This window comes from Gavialis gangeticus, unplaced genomic scaffold (genome assembly GCF_001723915.1).
Source record: "Gavialis gangeticus isolate Ggan-Ray unplaced genomic scaffold, GavGan_comp1, whole genome shotgun sequence".
NCBI classification, from domain to species: domain Eukaryota; kingdom Metazoa; phylum Chordata; order Crocodylia; family Gavialidae; genus Gavialis; species Gavialis gangeticus.
This window is the reverse complement of record NW_017729024.1, coordinates 159,815,295-159,830,262: the sequence shown is the minus strand read 5'-3', so window position 1 is coordinate 159,830,262 and position 14,968 is coordinate 159,815,295. Positions and strand designations below refer to the sequence as shown.

Genomic DNA, 14,968 nt, shown 5'->3' with positions numbered 1-14,968 from the left:
TTTTTTCTCAGCTCTTTATAACAGAGGTTGGGGAACAGAGGCATAAGTACAGGTCTATGCCCTGGGCAGTGGCAGGGGCAGGGCTGGCTGTGACAGTGGTGGCAGGTGGGCTAGAGGCAGTGGCAGTGTTCTTAGTCCCCTCCAAGTGGACGCCCAGGCCTGATGTTCCAGTTGCCCATCCTTTGTTACACTACTGCTGGAGAACAGTACTTATACTGTATATATTTCAAGATAAAATAACTAGAGCCCTTTTTCTGCAAGGTAATGGCCCTCAATCTATGTACCTTTTCAGATTATATAAATCAGTTTCAAATCTAATAAGAGATACTAGAATGTTTAACATACAGTGTCTAATATATATAATTTAGCCCTGTGAAATAACTGAGTGTTAATTTCATCCTTTGCTTCCTGTGTTAAGCCTCAAAACTAGTATTTCACTGGATAGGATAACACAATATTTTTTTTTATTGCTAACACTCAAAACACTTGTAACTCAGCTTACTAATGGTGTATCTATTTTTTTTTTTTTTGTCTGTGCGTGCATTAGAGTTACCTAAAAAGTCAGACTCCTTTAAAGACAAAAAAAGAAAGAAAGACGAAGCAGCCAAAGGAAAAGATGCAGCAAATAAACCAGGTTAAATACACGTTTGCATTTTTTACTGCTTTAGGAATTAACCTAAGAGAGTATTTAGTGTCTGTAGTTATCTTCAACTCCTCTCTTTAAAAATAGCATTAGTAACTGTTAATTAATTGGAAGAACACGCTGAAACAAAGAAAATTTAGAGTAATTTTTCAGTGAAGGGAGTCTGCATGCCATTTGATGATGGAGTCTTCTAATTTTCATACCTAACAAATATTTTTGTGTTTCCAAGAGACACCCTGTCAGATTTATGTGATTGAATTTTGGGGTGAAATGGCAAGCTTTTCACTGACTTAAATGGAGTCAGGATTTTCCATTAGAAGTACTGCAGAAACAGAACACTCATGTCCTATGAGGAAATAATATGTTGGGTCAGTCATCAGCAGCAACTCCAGGTTTATATTAGTGGATTCTCAATGGAGTCCAATCCAGTTTTCTATGCTCGGAGGGATAATGTTGGCAAAGAAGAGGGATGAATGTTCAACAGGAGACCACTGACTACTCATTAGGCCACTGATATGGACATACTAGGGAAAAATAAAAGATTGATACTCAGAATGCTTAGCACAGGTATTCTAAGGTATAAATCAGAATGCTTTATTTGACCATCAACTTATCTGTTTTCTGCCCCGCAAAATCAACACTGTTAAAAGCAACTGTTCCTTTGGACAGCGGGCAAGACACTGTTTTTGAAAAGCACAGAGTTATGATAGCTACAGAAGTGAATCAAGATGCATCTTCACTAAAAATGTTAAATGACTTTCAACAAAAAGGGACTGTTAAATAAGCTCCTTCAGGTGTTAGTGTATCTTCTGTATCTTCTCTCTTAATGTGTTTAAATCTAGATGTACATAATACCTTCCCATTATATTTTCTAATGAATCTGTCCAGCATTTTTGCCCTACCTCCTATTCCTTTCTGACTCTTTATGTATGTATATTTATTTATTAACTTTCAGTTTAATTTAAAGTAAAATTAAAGTCAAATGCAAAAGAAACCTGATATAAATGGAATGCAACTGACTTTGTCTGTCTTGGTTTAAGCTGGGTTTTCCAACTTCTGGGTGAGGTGGTGTGGGGCTGCATGTTCTGCAGGCCCCAGACCCATAGTTTGCACACCCTGTGGCAACCCTCCTGGGGGTTTTCTTCCATTGTACAGACAGCTCATTCCCCTTCACCCCGTTGCTGCAGTCAGCCCAGCTCTGCTCCAGGTCATTGCAGCCCAAGGAGCCCAGCTCCTCTCCCTCTGGCTGTACACAGAGCATGGGTAGGTAGCACAGTCCCCTCCCTGACCTCCATTCCACTGCCCCAGCCTGCACCCAGAAGCAGGTTAGGAAGCAGGAGCCAGAAGACAGTGGGGAAGCCCACAGCCCTCAGCTGCCATAGCAGCAGGGGTTATACAGGGAGTGGTGGCCAGGTGGGAGCACACAACCCACATATTAACCTTCCATGGCCACATATGGTTTGCAGGCTACCAGTTGGACAGCTCTGGGATAAAGAAAGATGCATCTGAACAATAAAATGCTTAGCCTGCAAAGTTCATTTGAAGGCAATCAAGCAATGCAAGTCTATTAATTCTTTTTATGTAAAATATGTACAGCATACTAATTGTTCATTCTTATTTAAGGCTCTGCTCGAGGAAAATCATCTGAAGATCTACCCCCTTCAACTGCAGTTGGACCACCACCAACTAAACCAGGCTCAGATAAATGGGTTTATATAGATGAACCGCTTCCAAAGGTGCAGGAATTCAAGATTATTTTAAAATTTTCTTCTCAATTTTACAGTGAATTTCCTATGCACTTTTTGTCGTAATACAAAATCATTTGTTTTTAAAGACTTTTTTCAATAAGTAAAGAGTGAAGGAGAAGTTGTTGCATGCATTTTATATTATATTTATTTGCTTTATATGCTGCCCTCACCAAAAAAGGCTCTGGGCACCTTGCAAAAAAAAAAAAAAGATAAATTAAAAAAACAGATAAAATATTGAAATATAATAGTGAGTAAGAAAATGGCTCCCCAGATAATACCTGAGAAGTTAACTGTGCCTGCTAAACACCTGCCCAAATAAGGCAGTGATTCCAGATAGGGCAGTCTTACAGTGCTTCCAAAAGATGGGCCTCAAGGGGTAAAGAGTTCCAAAGCTGACAAGTGACTACTGAGAATAATTTCCCACGTATTTTTGCTGCTCACACTTGGCACACAGATGGAACTTGCAAGAGGTTGCTCCCAGCTAACTTAAAGAAACATAAGGAAGGAAATAATCCTGTAGGGCGCAGTTGAGGGGCGGCTCCCCACAGTAACTGAGAATGCTTTGCAGGAAGCATTCTGAGTTGCAACAATTGCCCATTGCAAACAGAAGTTCACCGTTGGTTCCAGGGAAGAAGGGAATCTAGCTGCTGGCTGGGAGCCTGCAGCCAGGTTCCCATATCATTGGCCCCTCCTATCTGGGAGGCTGCAAAGTTTTCAGAATGGGAGGCAGGAAAAGGAGCAGAGGGAGCTCATTCTAGGGGTTCCCCGACTGGCACTGGAGGGTGAGGTGTATGAATTGGAGCCTTCCCACCTCAGTGGACTCCAATACACCTGTCCCAGCCTCCAGTGGGGGCTGAAAACCCCCAGACCAAACTCCTTCTGCTCCCCTTCCCCACTCCCATTCTGAGAACAGCGACAGGCTGGCAGGCAATGCAGACAGAAATTACAGAAGATGCTGTGTTTTTAAAAGTCTTCATCTGACCCCTCATGTAATGAGGGTTCAGAATTTCACCTGATCAGTCATTCTTGAAGCACTCTGCAGCCGTGCACTTGTGTTTGGTCATGGCTGTAGCTTGCTTTCTGTTGCCAGATCTGGCAAAAATTGTCACTTTTGTCTGTGCCCTTAGTTAGGCAGGGGCCAGGACAGTTAGGCCAGTTTTGTATAAGGCCAGTTACATGAAAACCAGCATGTTGAATCGTGCCTGCAAAGCTATTGGAAGCTAGTGCAGATTGTAGAGAGATGGAGTAATGTGTTGGCAATGATCCATCCCCATCAGAAGGTGGTCTGCCACATTCTGCACCAGTCTTCCGGACAGTCTACAAGGGTACCCCCCTGCAATAAAAGACTATATTAAGACTTTTAAGATAAATTCCTTAGAGCAGTGCTTCTCAGCTTTGTTATACTCAAGGGACTCATCATTAGAGTCAAGGCACCCTGTGGAAAATGCCACTCTTAGCTTTGACTTGGTTTTTGACTATAGAAAAATAATAGAACAATTCTGCTTTTGCAAAGAACTCAGAAAAGCTGCAACAGGTCAGAATGTTTCTAACACTATAGACTCCTGTTTGAAATGTCTGGGTTTATCTTGTGAATCATGTTCATTCCCAACTGTGCTAATGCTGTGTGGCTTGCCACAGCAATCTTTAAAGGAGCTCAAGGCACTGCAGGGCCCCATCACACTCTGGTTGAGAATCACTGCTTTAAGAATCAGGGTGAACAGTAGCATATGGGTCACAAGATGTTACTACTTTTTATTATGAAAGACATACAGATAGTAAACAAACTTTGGTAGGATATTTGTCATTTGTTATCAAGAATGTAAAAGAAACGTATTTCAAATAGTCTATTATCCAGATATAACTTCTTTTTTTTATATGCTGGTGATTATATTTTGCAGGTCAGTAGAAAGTGTATGAAGTAATGAATTGTTTATTTCAATAATTAACAGGAAATACCTGAATTTTTAGTGCCTTATTGGGAGATGGTAGAAAACAACTATGTAAATACCATCAAAACTATACTTAGACATCTGAGAGATGAACGGCATTCTCTTATTTATTACTTAGCAGATATTAGGTGAGTACTACTAGCTTAATGCATTAGAATTTACATTTCATATATTCCCTTTGCCAGTCAAGGTAAATTTTAACATTAAAACTCTCTAAACTCACTGTTCATAGAAACAATTTCCTGAATTATTTGAAACGTCCAGATCATAAGCAAGAGTTTGTATCTCAGTGGCAAGCTGATTTTAACTCCACTGCTGATGACCTGTGGGAGGATGAGGAAACAAAAGCAGAATTACACCAAAGAGTCACTGTAAGTAAAATGGCAAATGTTACAGTCTAATGAGTTGTGAAGCTTCAATGATTTGAACTCTCAGAAAATTATTATTGTAGGACTTCTAATATCTTAATTATTTTATCAGTTTCTGGCGTTATTTCAGTTTTACCTTTATACTATTTTTCTATTATATCTGTATTTCTGTCAGTTTTTTACCACTATATGTTTTTGTTCCCTTTTATTTGTGTGATACTGTTCTAGTCACCTTCTCTCCCTTTCCTCATATTCCAGCATGCATTCAGCTATTTTTTTTCTTAGATGGACTATAAAAAGGTACTCAGCCCCTAAAGGGCTAGGAACCTAGCTGCAGGTGGTCAACAGAATAGCCTTTCTGGATGGGAGGTTGGGGACCATCTGGAACTGATGAGCAGTGGAAAGTAAAACCACAAAAGTATAAGAACTCTAGGATGGGAATGCAGAAAAGGTTAGATTGATGTGCTAGGGAGAAGCCCAGAGCTAAAATTGCCCCTCTCCTGACGTTTGGATAGGATAAAGTTTGTTTGTTTCATATGCTGTGGGTTCAAGTTCATTTCTATAAAACATGGACTTGATTTGCCTGTAATTCTGAGATGATAGCATCTACTCGGGGTGTGCAAAGCAGGCTGTATTTGATTTGGATTCAGCCTGATTTGGGGGACAGTGATTTGATTCACTGATTCCAATCGCTGTCCCAATTCAATTTGGCTGAATCTGAAGATTCTATTCTGATTTGGAGAATCAGCGATTCGGACATAGACACAGCTTTATATGTTTTTTCTACGTACCTCAAGGTACCAGGCACAGTTCATGAACACTGAGATGGTGGGGCAGATGGAGCATCCCACGGGAATGTGGGAGTGGGTCTGCCACTAAGCTCATGGGGGACCCCCCCCCTACATCGCCCTGGCTTGGCAATCGGCTACAGGGGGACCCCCACATGCCCCCCTAGACCCAGGAGGCACCAGTCACTTTGCTGGGGGGCGGAAAGGTCTCTCGCGGGCTCGGTGGCGGACCCAGGAGTGGATCAGAAGTACTTCCAGTCCACTTCCAGGTCCACCACCAAGCGCGTGGGGGACACTCGCCCCACGCTTTCATGGGACGCTCCATCTGCCCCACCATCTCAGCATTCATGACCCGCGCCTGTTACCTCAAGGTACGTAGAAAAAACATAAAAGCTGTGTCTATGGCCAAATCACAGAATCTCTCTGAACTAAATCAGAGGCTTCTGATTTGATTCAGAGAGATTAACAGGTCTCCTGATTCGATTCAGATTCGGAGAATCAGCCGCCGAATCAGGCCAAGTCTTCTCCAGATCGAATCAGCCACCAGAGCTTCTCACAGCCCTAGCATCTACAAAGTATGGGAGTGATTCTGTGAAATTTTGTATCACTAGGGATCCTGTGAATCCTGGCTGGAGGTGGCATACATGCATTTCTGATCCCTGACTCTTCTGCTCCCTACATACTATAATTTCAAACTCCTCTCCACTTCCTTTCCTTGCTTAACTGTTGTGCTCTTGGAAACACCATCTCCTTTCAAGTGAAATAGTATCCCAACAGGAGCTGGCCAAGTTTAAACATAGATAAATGCCTCTGAGAAATGTAATAAAGAGCTATAAGCAGGCCAGCCTCCTACTTAAAAGCAAATAGCAGCAAAATTGCTACTGCTTGCTGCTATTGGATGGTGCATATTTGAGTGATTTTGGCTGAAATCATTGCAGGAAATGTTATTATTGAAGTCCAGATGGACAAAGCAAAAACAGAGATTGAGGTGCTACAAAATCCCACAATGAGGAGAACTGTTTTTGAAGGGAACACTGGTGGAATCATGGTTGTACACACTGGGCGCACCCAGACGAGCACAGACATTTGGTTTCCTGGGGACAACTAGCAGCAGGACACCTTGTGCCACTGCTAGTTGTTCCTGGGGAATGCCTGTGTCATGTGCCTTCTGGCACATGGCAGGTTATCCTGGCTGGGTTAAGGGAGGCTGGGGCCAGCACAGTTGCTGGTCCCAGCAGTCTTACGTAGGGTGCTGGGGGTCAGGGAAGTTGCAGCTGTGTCATTCCTGCAACTTGGAGCATGGCCAGCAGCCAGAATGTGGCTCTGACTGGCCAGGCTGTTTTTTGGTGGTGCATGCTGTCTCCGCATGCACTGCCCCGCTTTTTCTGTGTGGGTTTTTTTGACCCCTGGATTTCCAGGGGTCAGTATCCCCCTCCCCTCCACACTGCAAGGTAGCAGCACAGGAAATGCCTGAATGTATGGTATGTGGCACCACAGACAGGTCTGTGGCACCATGTACCCGCATGGCCATGCTTGTTTGGATGCAGCCACTGACATGATAAAGTTACATGGAACCTCTTATCCGACAGTATTACTGTTATGATACATATTAGAAAATCCTACTCACTGGCCCCTTGGGTGTCTGTCATTTTAGGAAATTGATACTAAATATTTTCTAGAAAGAATCTACCACAAAAGAATTGGTTCACCTCAGTTGGGAGGCAAAATGGCAGAGGTTTTTTTTTTTTAATTAAAGTGGACACACAGAAAAGTGACACAGGCACCATAATATGGTTAAATGCAGAGATAGATGAACCTTACTTGTTCAGCTTGGAGTACACACCTATATATGCAGGGTGCTCTGGGACAGTTATAAATGTGCAGTGCTGGCCCAGTAGGTTTTAAACCTGTGGATGAAAATTTGAAGGCTATGCTGATTCTTCTATACCTTCAGGCTCCTAGAGTAACAGACTGGAAGACAGTCCCAACCTTCCTTCATCCAGGAGATATAAGAGAAGATAAGAGGATACATAGATAAAGAACATACTCCTACACATGTATTTCAGTACATAACAACAAAAGAGCATGGCCACGTAGAACACTTCCCAAGTGAGATCTCATCCTAGCTGCATCCTCAGAAGATGTCTCCACTATGCCTCTTCAGATCAAATCAGTGACCCAGCTACTGGAATGAACACTTCATTAATTATGAAACCATCTAGAAAAAAGTGTGATCTTATGTCCCAAAATGCCCACAGTGTGCTTTATCCAGAACAACAGCATGTAACCAATTAAAAACAGTTTCAATAGATGGAAATCAAGTCCAGTCAGTCAAGTACTGTATTTCCTGTCTCTAACAAATGTAAAACCATATAAAGAATAAAAGGGATTTGAAGTATACAAGTCCAGGAGATACTAAAATTCATGATACTTGATATTGAAGAATTATCTACATTAAATATAAAAGGACTATAACTGTGAAAGTTAAAAGATCTGCAGACTATCAAATAGCTTTTTGATTTTTTTCCTAACGAATATTACCTTACTAGGTGGTCTTCTAAGCCATAGTGATTAAGAATGTAAGGCTTTGATCATTTAAGCTGAGAACTGCTGATATTCCCTCCTTTGTTTTAAACTCACTCTACTATTAGAGTTTGCAGAGTAGTGATGCAACTGTGCATCCACTGTGCTCTCTTGGGCAGATTCTTCTGCCAGGGCACCAATATCATTTCTAATAACAAATCTCTAAAGGGTTCCTAAGCCCTCACACATCAGTTACTTGTAACTGTATTTGCATTTGTATTATAGGACCTAAGAGACCGTCTCTGGGACATTTGTGATAACAGACGGGAAGAAGCTGAGCAAGAACGTGCTGATTTCATGAATGATGGGTGGTTACCAGATCATACGGGAATAGTGATGAACCATTTCTTATCACTTATGCAGGTATGATTTAGCCAGTAGGGTCCTGGTTCTGCAGTAGATCATGTTCTACTGAGTCTTCACTTGTGTGGACATATATGACTGCAGGATCAGATCCAATATTACCAAATGACTTTTTCATCTTCCTCCTATAAGTGCATACAATTGAGCATTAATAGAATAAAAATAAGTAAAAGTAATAACACTGTATCACCTTGCAGACAAAGGTGATAAAGAAAAATACTAGTGCAAAGGCCAAATGTGCTGTTTTCTCATATAAAATAATTCTAGCAACCTTTTTTGAGAAGTTCTAATGCTCCCATACTTTGAAGAAGAAACTTGAAATTTAGGAGTGACCAGTCTTTGTTTCAGCTAGTCGCCTTTTGCTGTTTCTGAGAAAACCTGCTTAAGTTTGGCCAAGGTATAAACCTTGGAAAAATACCAGTTCACAAAGGCTCAGTGGAGAAACCTGAGAAATTAGCTACTATACTATCTACTCAGTTTATAAAAATAGATATTACCCTTCTGTGTCTTTTAGGAGATCTTTGTATCATATTTAAAAAGTATATAATCAAAATAATACTTTCCACAGATACAGGACCAATGGTGCTGCACATTAAGACCATCCTTTTTTTCATAAACATAACTCTCTAGCACCTCAAATCATGTGTCTGCCTGTGTGTCTGGGTGCTGAGCAGAAAGATGTCTACAAGTAGCTAATAGGAAATGTGAGACATTTGAGAGAGAGAGGAATGAGAAGCACAATCAGAACTCCTCATAATTTAGGTGTCAAACTTGGGACTGAACCCCATCATGTTAGGTGGTGGAGCTGCCCATCTGTTGCCCAATAGTCTAGTAGCTAGACCACTCACCTGGGAGCCTGTACACGTGTGCAGAGGCTGCTCCAATACGCTAGAATTCCAGCGTGTCAGAGCAGACTTGATTAATCTGTTGGAGCGTGGCAATTGCCATGCTTCAGCAACCTCCTGTGTCTTGTGTATCAGAGTCACCATGCTTAAAAATGGTGTTGGGGGTGCTTTTTCTAAAGCTTGTCAGATGAGCGTTAGTTCAAGCACCCCTGCCACCATTTTTAAGTGCAGGGGCACTGATACACAAGATGCAGTGGTGATTTAATTAGTGTGACTCTCAAAGCCGCTCTAATTAAAGGGTGATCCCCCTACCCCCAGAGCACATGTAAAAGTGCCCCTGGGTTCTAAGCCCTCTACAAGTGTAAGGGGTTCAACCCCACATCTCTCACTACTCTAGAGCTATCCCTAATTTACCAGAGTACAGGCTAATCTTAGGGGGTCTTTCTCACCCTGCTCTACCATTTCTATTTAAGCTGCATCACTGGACAGCTAAGATTAATTGGGCTAAAGGAGAAAAAACAAACAGAAGCTTTCCTTGGTAGCTCAGGGAGGAGGAAATCTGAAGTCTGCTCCCTGCTGCCAGGAAAGATTTCCCCATTGTGGGCAAAAAAATCAGCCCGGTGAGTTATATAGTCATGCTGCCTTTTGCTTGTTTTTCTTTTGAGCCTAAGGATTTTACACACTTTGCTACCCAGGAACTTAACTTTAAATGAGAGGGGTAGAGGGGTTCTCAACAAGACTAGCCTATAGACTTGTGGTTAGGCCACTTTTTTGGGAGGTGATAAGTCTTCTCATGTGTTTAAGTCTCCTCAAGAGAGTTTATGACCCAGGTCTCTTCCATCCTCGTGAGAACTCTTATCACTAGGCTACTGGACAAAAGGTGGGCACAGGTTCAACTACTATTTTTGAGTTTCATTTGATGCTGTCAAATGAAATTAGACATGCTGTGGGCACATCTAACAGATCAGGTCCTTCCAGAGATGTAGGTGAAGATTAGGTGCCTCCCAACAACAGTGTGAGTGACCACTAAGATCAAGGTGTCATCCCTTAATAATCACCATTGCTACCCTCAATGACATGGTCATTGGTTTCTTCTAAAACTAACTATAAACATCTTTTTTCTTTTCTCTCTGGGTCTGGAGGACCTGATTCAAAGCCTTTGGAATCAATGGAGATACAAACTTGATTTAGGATCAGGTCTTTAACATTTTTTCCAGGGTATTCTGCAAATTCACTGTCATCCACATTTCAGGTGCTTCTTAATGACCCCTTCTACCTCGACATCTACAAAAAACAAGCAGGGGGAAAAAAAGAAAAGAAACAAAAATTAGATCTGTTGTCTTGACTGACTTTTGCAGAATAACAATGTATTATAATTTCCATAACACACATTCCTCTTCTGTTAAATCCTCTTTCTATTAAGTTGTACCCCTATAACTTGTTTATGCAGTAAAAATAGGAAATAAGATACCAGTAAAATATGAATTTGAACTGCAGTGGCTCTTTCATGCTGTCTAAATTCCATTCTTAGTTCTTTCAAACTATGAAGCCATTGTGTGATTTAGCTTAGTCCTATTTTCATATGCAGCTGAGGCACTTACAAGCCTGGAACTAACTGACAGTCAGTCCAACTTAGGCTTCTAGATCACATAGGCACTTTTGAAAATTTTACCCCAGAAATGTTATCTGCAACAATTTACATTGGTAAGAATGGAGAAAACTGTTAGAGCAAAAAGTGGCAGGCCAACTTCACAGGATATCTTCAATACTTTGTTAGAAACAAAGAACAAAACGAGGACATAATCTCTGGTTTCAAAGCTCTCCTTATTTTAATTTCTCTGTAAGAGGTAATTCCTATAGTATGTTCCTCATGTGGCTATATGACTGTGTCAACTTGTAAATGTTTACATGTTCATTTTAGCAAGGTGTTCTATCCCTAACAAACTTACATCAGTACCTTTATACTTGTTTCTTTGTTTCTATGCTATAACTAAAGAATTTTAATCCTTAACTTTAGCCAAGTGTCTGTTTTACTCTATGAGAATTTTATCCTTTGTATTGTGAATGTGGTTTTGTGCATTTTCCCATGAATATTTAGTGCCGTTTTGTCAGTTAGAGACTAACACATTGCTGGTTTAATAAATCAAATTATGACAGGTGCTAATGCTTCTTGGCTTCACTCTGAAAAGTATAGATGTTTTGAGCCTTATCACCCCCCCTCCTGGTTTCTCATTAAACAAGTTGTACAATAAGCACATGGGCAATATTTTTTAAGGTATTTCAATATCTATTTCTATTGATCTCAGTGAAAAGTGGTCATTCATACATCTTTAACAGTCTTGCTTTTGGTCACTTAGCAGTTTTGTTTATGTTGTTATTAATGGTTTTTCATAATTTGAATTAAAGGCCCAAAACAACTTTCTAAACTTACTTTATAATTTAATTTAATTACAATTTCAAAGTGAATGGTAGCTTTTTTCAGAGAAATAAATTTGCATGTTTATCAGAAGTTGTGTACCAATTAAATTTAAATGAAATAATATTGTTTTTAAGACTTGTGTGTTAAAATTTAGAAAAATTCTAAACGCATGTTTTTTCAGTATCCTTTGAAGTATGCATTAAATATGTTGTTCTTGACCAGTGTGTAGCATGTATGACTAGCAACCATGGGTAGCCTGTCAAAGGCCCGGTCCTCTTCCAGAAGTACAAGGATAAGCTCCCTGACGGTGCCTCTCATTCCCTTGGTCCCTGGGGTTAATATATATCTTTATGTCAATCCCATGCCATGGATTCCATAGACAGCCACTTGCTGAGATTCTCAGTCTTATACAGTCTCCTAAATGCCCCCAAAGCCAACCTAGGTGTGGCTTTTAGTCTAGAGGGGGTGAGACCATGACTTCTTGGATTCCTGGCCTTTTTGGTCTCTAACTTCCCTGGTTGTACGTGGCCCACTCAGAGTGCTATTTTTAAGCTTAGCTTCAAGTGAGGGATTTTACCTCTTCAAAGATACAGGGTGCACCAAAATTGCGTGCAGTGAAGCAGGTGGCTCTTCTTAAAGCAAAAGCGACATTTTTTGGTTAATAGCAATACAGCAGGCAGAGTCCTTGGCCACAAAAACAAGACCATCCATTCTCTCTCTAGCCTCTCAGTCTCCTCTTCCCCATTTTGTCTCTGAGTCTTGTTTTTCAATACTCTTTTTGCACTGTCCTTCTGAGAAGTGTTTCCCTGGCACCAGAAAGAGCAGGGAGTCTTTTCAGAGTTCCTTTGATTTATCAAAATAGATGGATTAGCTCCTTGTTGCTACCAACTAATAGAGCACTGAGGCAGATCCCCACAACTCTAGTTCCAAACAAAGTAACCCCTTCTTTCCCAGGGTACAAATTAGTCAGGAAGCCTGAGGTATGCAATATTATTACACAAAAACATTTAAACCAGAAATATCACAATAAAACCAGAGTATCACAGCATTATAATGAAGAAACTGAGGTAGAATGAAAGATTGATGACAATAGATTTAGCATGGACTGGATGACTCTGGTGTTCTTATGTTGAACTTTAGGGTCTCTCTATACATGCAGTGGGATCTAATGTGTGATCCACAAAATTCCACCTCCTGCCATGCCACATGTGGCATGACAGAAAGCGTGATTTTCTGCATGGCAGAAAGCGTGATTGTGGGATCACACATTAGATCCCATTGTGCCTTATTGCTGGTGCAGGGGGACCTCAAGATCAGGCAAGAAGCAAGCTCCCACAGCTGAGAGCCCTGTCAGCTGTGGGGCTCCCAGCCATGGGGGTATCCCACATGCCCCTGTGGCTGGAAGATCGCAGCTGCTAGGGTCTCCCAGCCCTGGCAGTGCATAAAACCCCTGAGCCTGGGAAATGGTAGCTGCCATGATCTTCTGGTCTTGGCCATTTAGGGTCCTGAAAACTGTGTTCCTGAAAATCTCTGTGAACATTTCTTAACAATTTGCATGATTGCGACACCCAGCCAGATAACCAGGGCAAGACAGAAAACATATCTGACATTCTCCATCAAACAGTCAGCAAACAGGTTTTGAGAAACCCCCTAGGGACTTCTGAGGGCACCCCAGTGCACAAGATCAATCCATGTATCAAGAGTTGTGTGTCGATTCAATTTAAATGTAATAACTAAATATTGTTTTTAAGGCTTATATGTTAAAATGGACAAACAATTCTAAAAGTATGTTTTTTTCAGTATCCTTTGAAGTATGCATTAAATGTGTTACATATTTTCAAATATTTGTGATTGAATAGTTGCATTTGGTACCCTCCATTAAGCATTTTCATGGGCATTATTTTTATACAATATAGTCTGAGTTTAAAAAACAAGAATTACTTTGTTCTATCCTGTTTCAAATGTAAATCTGTCTTTCCCTCTAAGGTTGAAGTAGACCGTTTCCAAGATACAAAGAGACTTCTTCATGACTATTATAGGGGAATGGAAGGAAAAATCCCAACAGAGGCCAGTCAGGAGTTTACAAGAATCCCATTACTAGATATTGTGAATGTAGAGCAATCTGGAGATCAAAACAAGTCACGGAGGTAAAAACTGCAATATTTGCTATAAAAATAAAAAGTTACTTTTGTACGTATATAAATTGTTCAGATAGATTGATAAGAAACACTGTATGTTGATTATATCTGTAACTTAAATATTAAGCCACGTAATACATTTCATTTAGAACTTTTCTTTATAACTGTTTCACTTATATTGAATACACTCACTCATCTCTGCTTTTAGTTTTTTAATATTCCAAACCATGAACACCTCCCAATGCAAAAGAAACTGCCATAGAAATGTTTCCTTCTTTCCCTCAAATTGTGACTATTTCTCAACAAACCTTCAACTAATAACAATTAGAAATTAAACATTCAATTCTGGACCAGTGATAAATTTTAAATTTGACAGCCACAGCCCCTAGGTTGTGGATATCTAAACCTAAATTAAAGCAACCTTGAGAGGTCCCAGAACACAATTCAGTATTCAAGGTAAGATCATAACATCAAATATATTTTAAAATGTTGTAATACTATTTATAATAAAATATATATTCACAAACCATGTACTTCTGACCACTGGCAAAGTCCCTCCCTTTTCTATAGCTACCACAAATTTTCCAAGTAGAATCCTAGCTCCTTTATTTATTTATTTTGTACCACGTAAACATGTGCTATAAGACAAAGACAGTGAATTATTTCTTTTGTTTGTTTTTTCTGTTTTTTTAAGGATTCCTGTGATTCCTCGTAGAGCTTCTTCTCCTGAAATAAATACCACCAAACCAAAAAGCAAAGGAACTCAGTTGAAGAGCAATAAGGATGAGAATTCTTCTGAAAATGTAGCATTTAGTTTTGGCATGGATGAGAAGTTCATTATTGATACGTGGCAAACTGCAGTATTTGCCATATCAAATATGGTAAGACATGCTTTTTTAACTTGAAGGCCGTCTAGCAGTTAGATCCTGTAATGTGAATACCTTAAAGTAACTTTACTGAGTTCCTCGGGTTCTTAGCCTCCACTGGATTTAGGCTTGCTGGGGTACTGGATTAGCCTACCTTTCTCCCTGTGGTTCTTAAACCATTTGTTTCTTTATGATATTCATCCTTCTCCTCATTCCTTTTTTTTTTTTTTTTTTTTTTTTAAAAGTTTTTTTTTGCCC

General features: G+C 40.3%; 1 protein-coding gene across 5 annotated transcripts in view; it reads left to right on the top strand.

The window, feature by feature from the left end:
- The window catches only part of SPEF2 (sperm flagellar 2), a 178,647-nt gene that overhangs the window by 57,455 nt on the left and 106,224 nt on the right, over nucleotides 1–14,968 (top strand). For 4 of the 5 annotated variants that reach the window (XM_019517971.1, XM_019517972.1, XM_019517969.1 and 1 more), the window contains exons 18-24: nucleotides 548–634; nucleotides 2,267–2,379; nucleotides 4,341–4,468; nucleotides 4,573–4,711; nucleotides 8,305–8,442; nucleotides 13,693–13,853; nucleotides 14,539–14,725. In XM_019517971.1, coding sequence (XP_019373516.1) covers nucleotides 548–634; nucleotides 2,267–2,379; nucleotides 4,341–4,468; nucleotides 4,573–4,711; nucleotides 8,305–8,442; nucleotides 13,693–13,853; nucleotides 14,539–14,725 — 953 coding nt within the window. The remainder of the gene's footprint in view (nucleotides 1–547; nucleotides 635–2,266; nucleotides 2,380–4,340; nucleotides 4,469–4,572; nucleotides 4,712–8,304; nucleotides 8,443–13,692; nucleotides 13,854–14,538; nucleotides 14,726–14,968) is intronic. The other variant, XM_019517970.1, reaches the window with a different exon arrangement.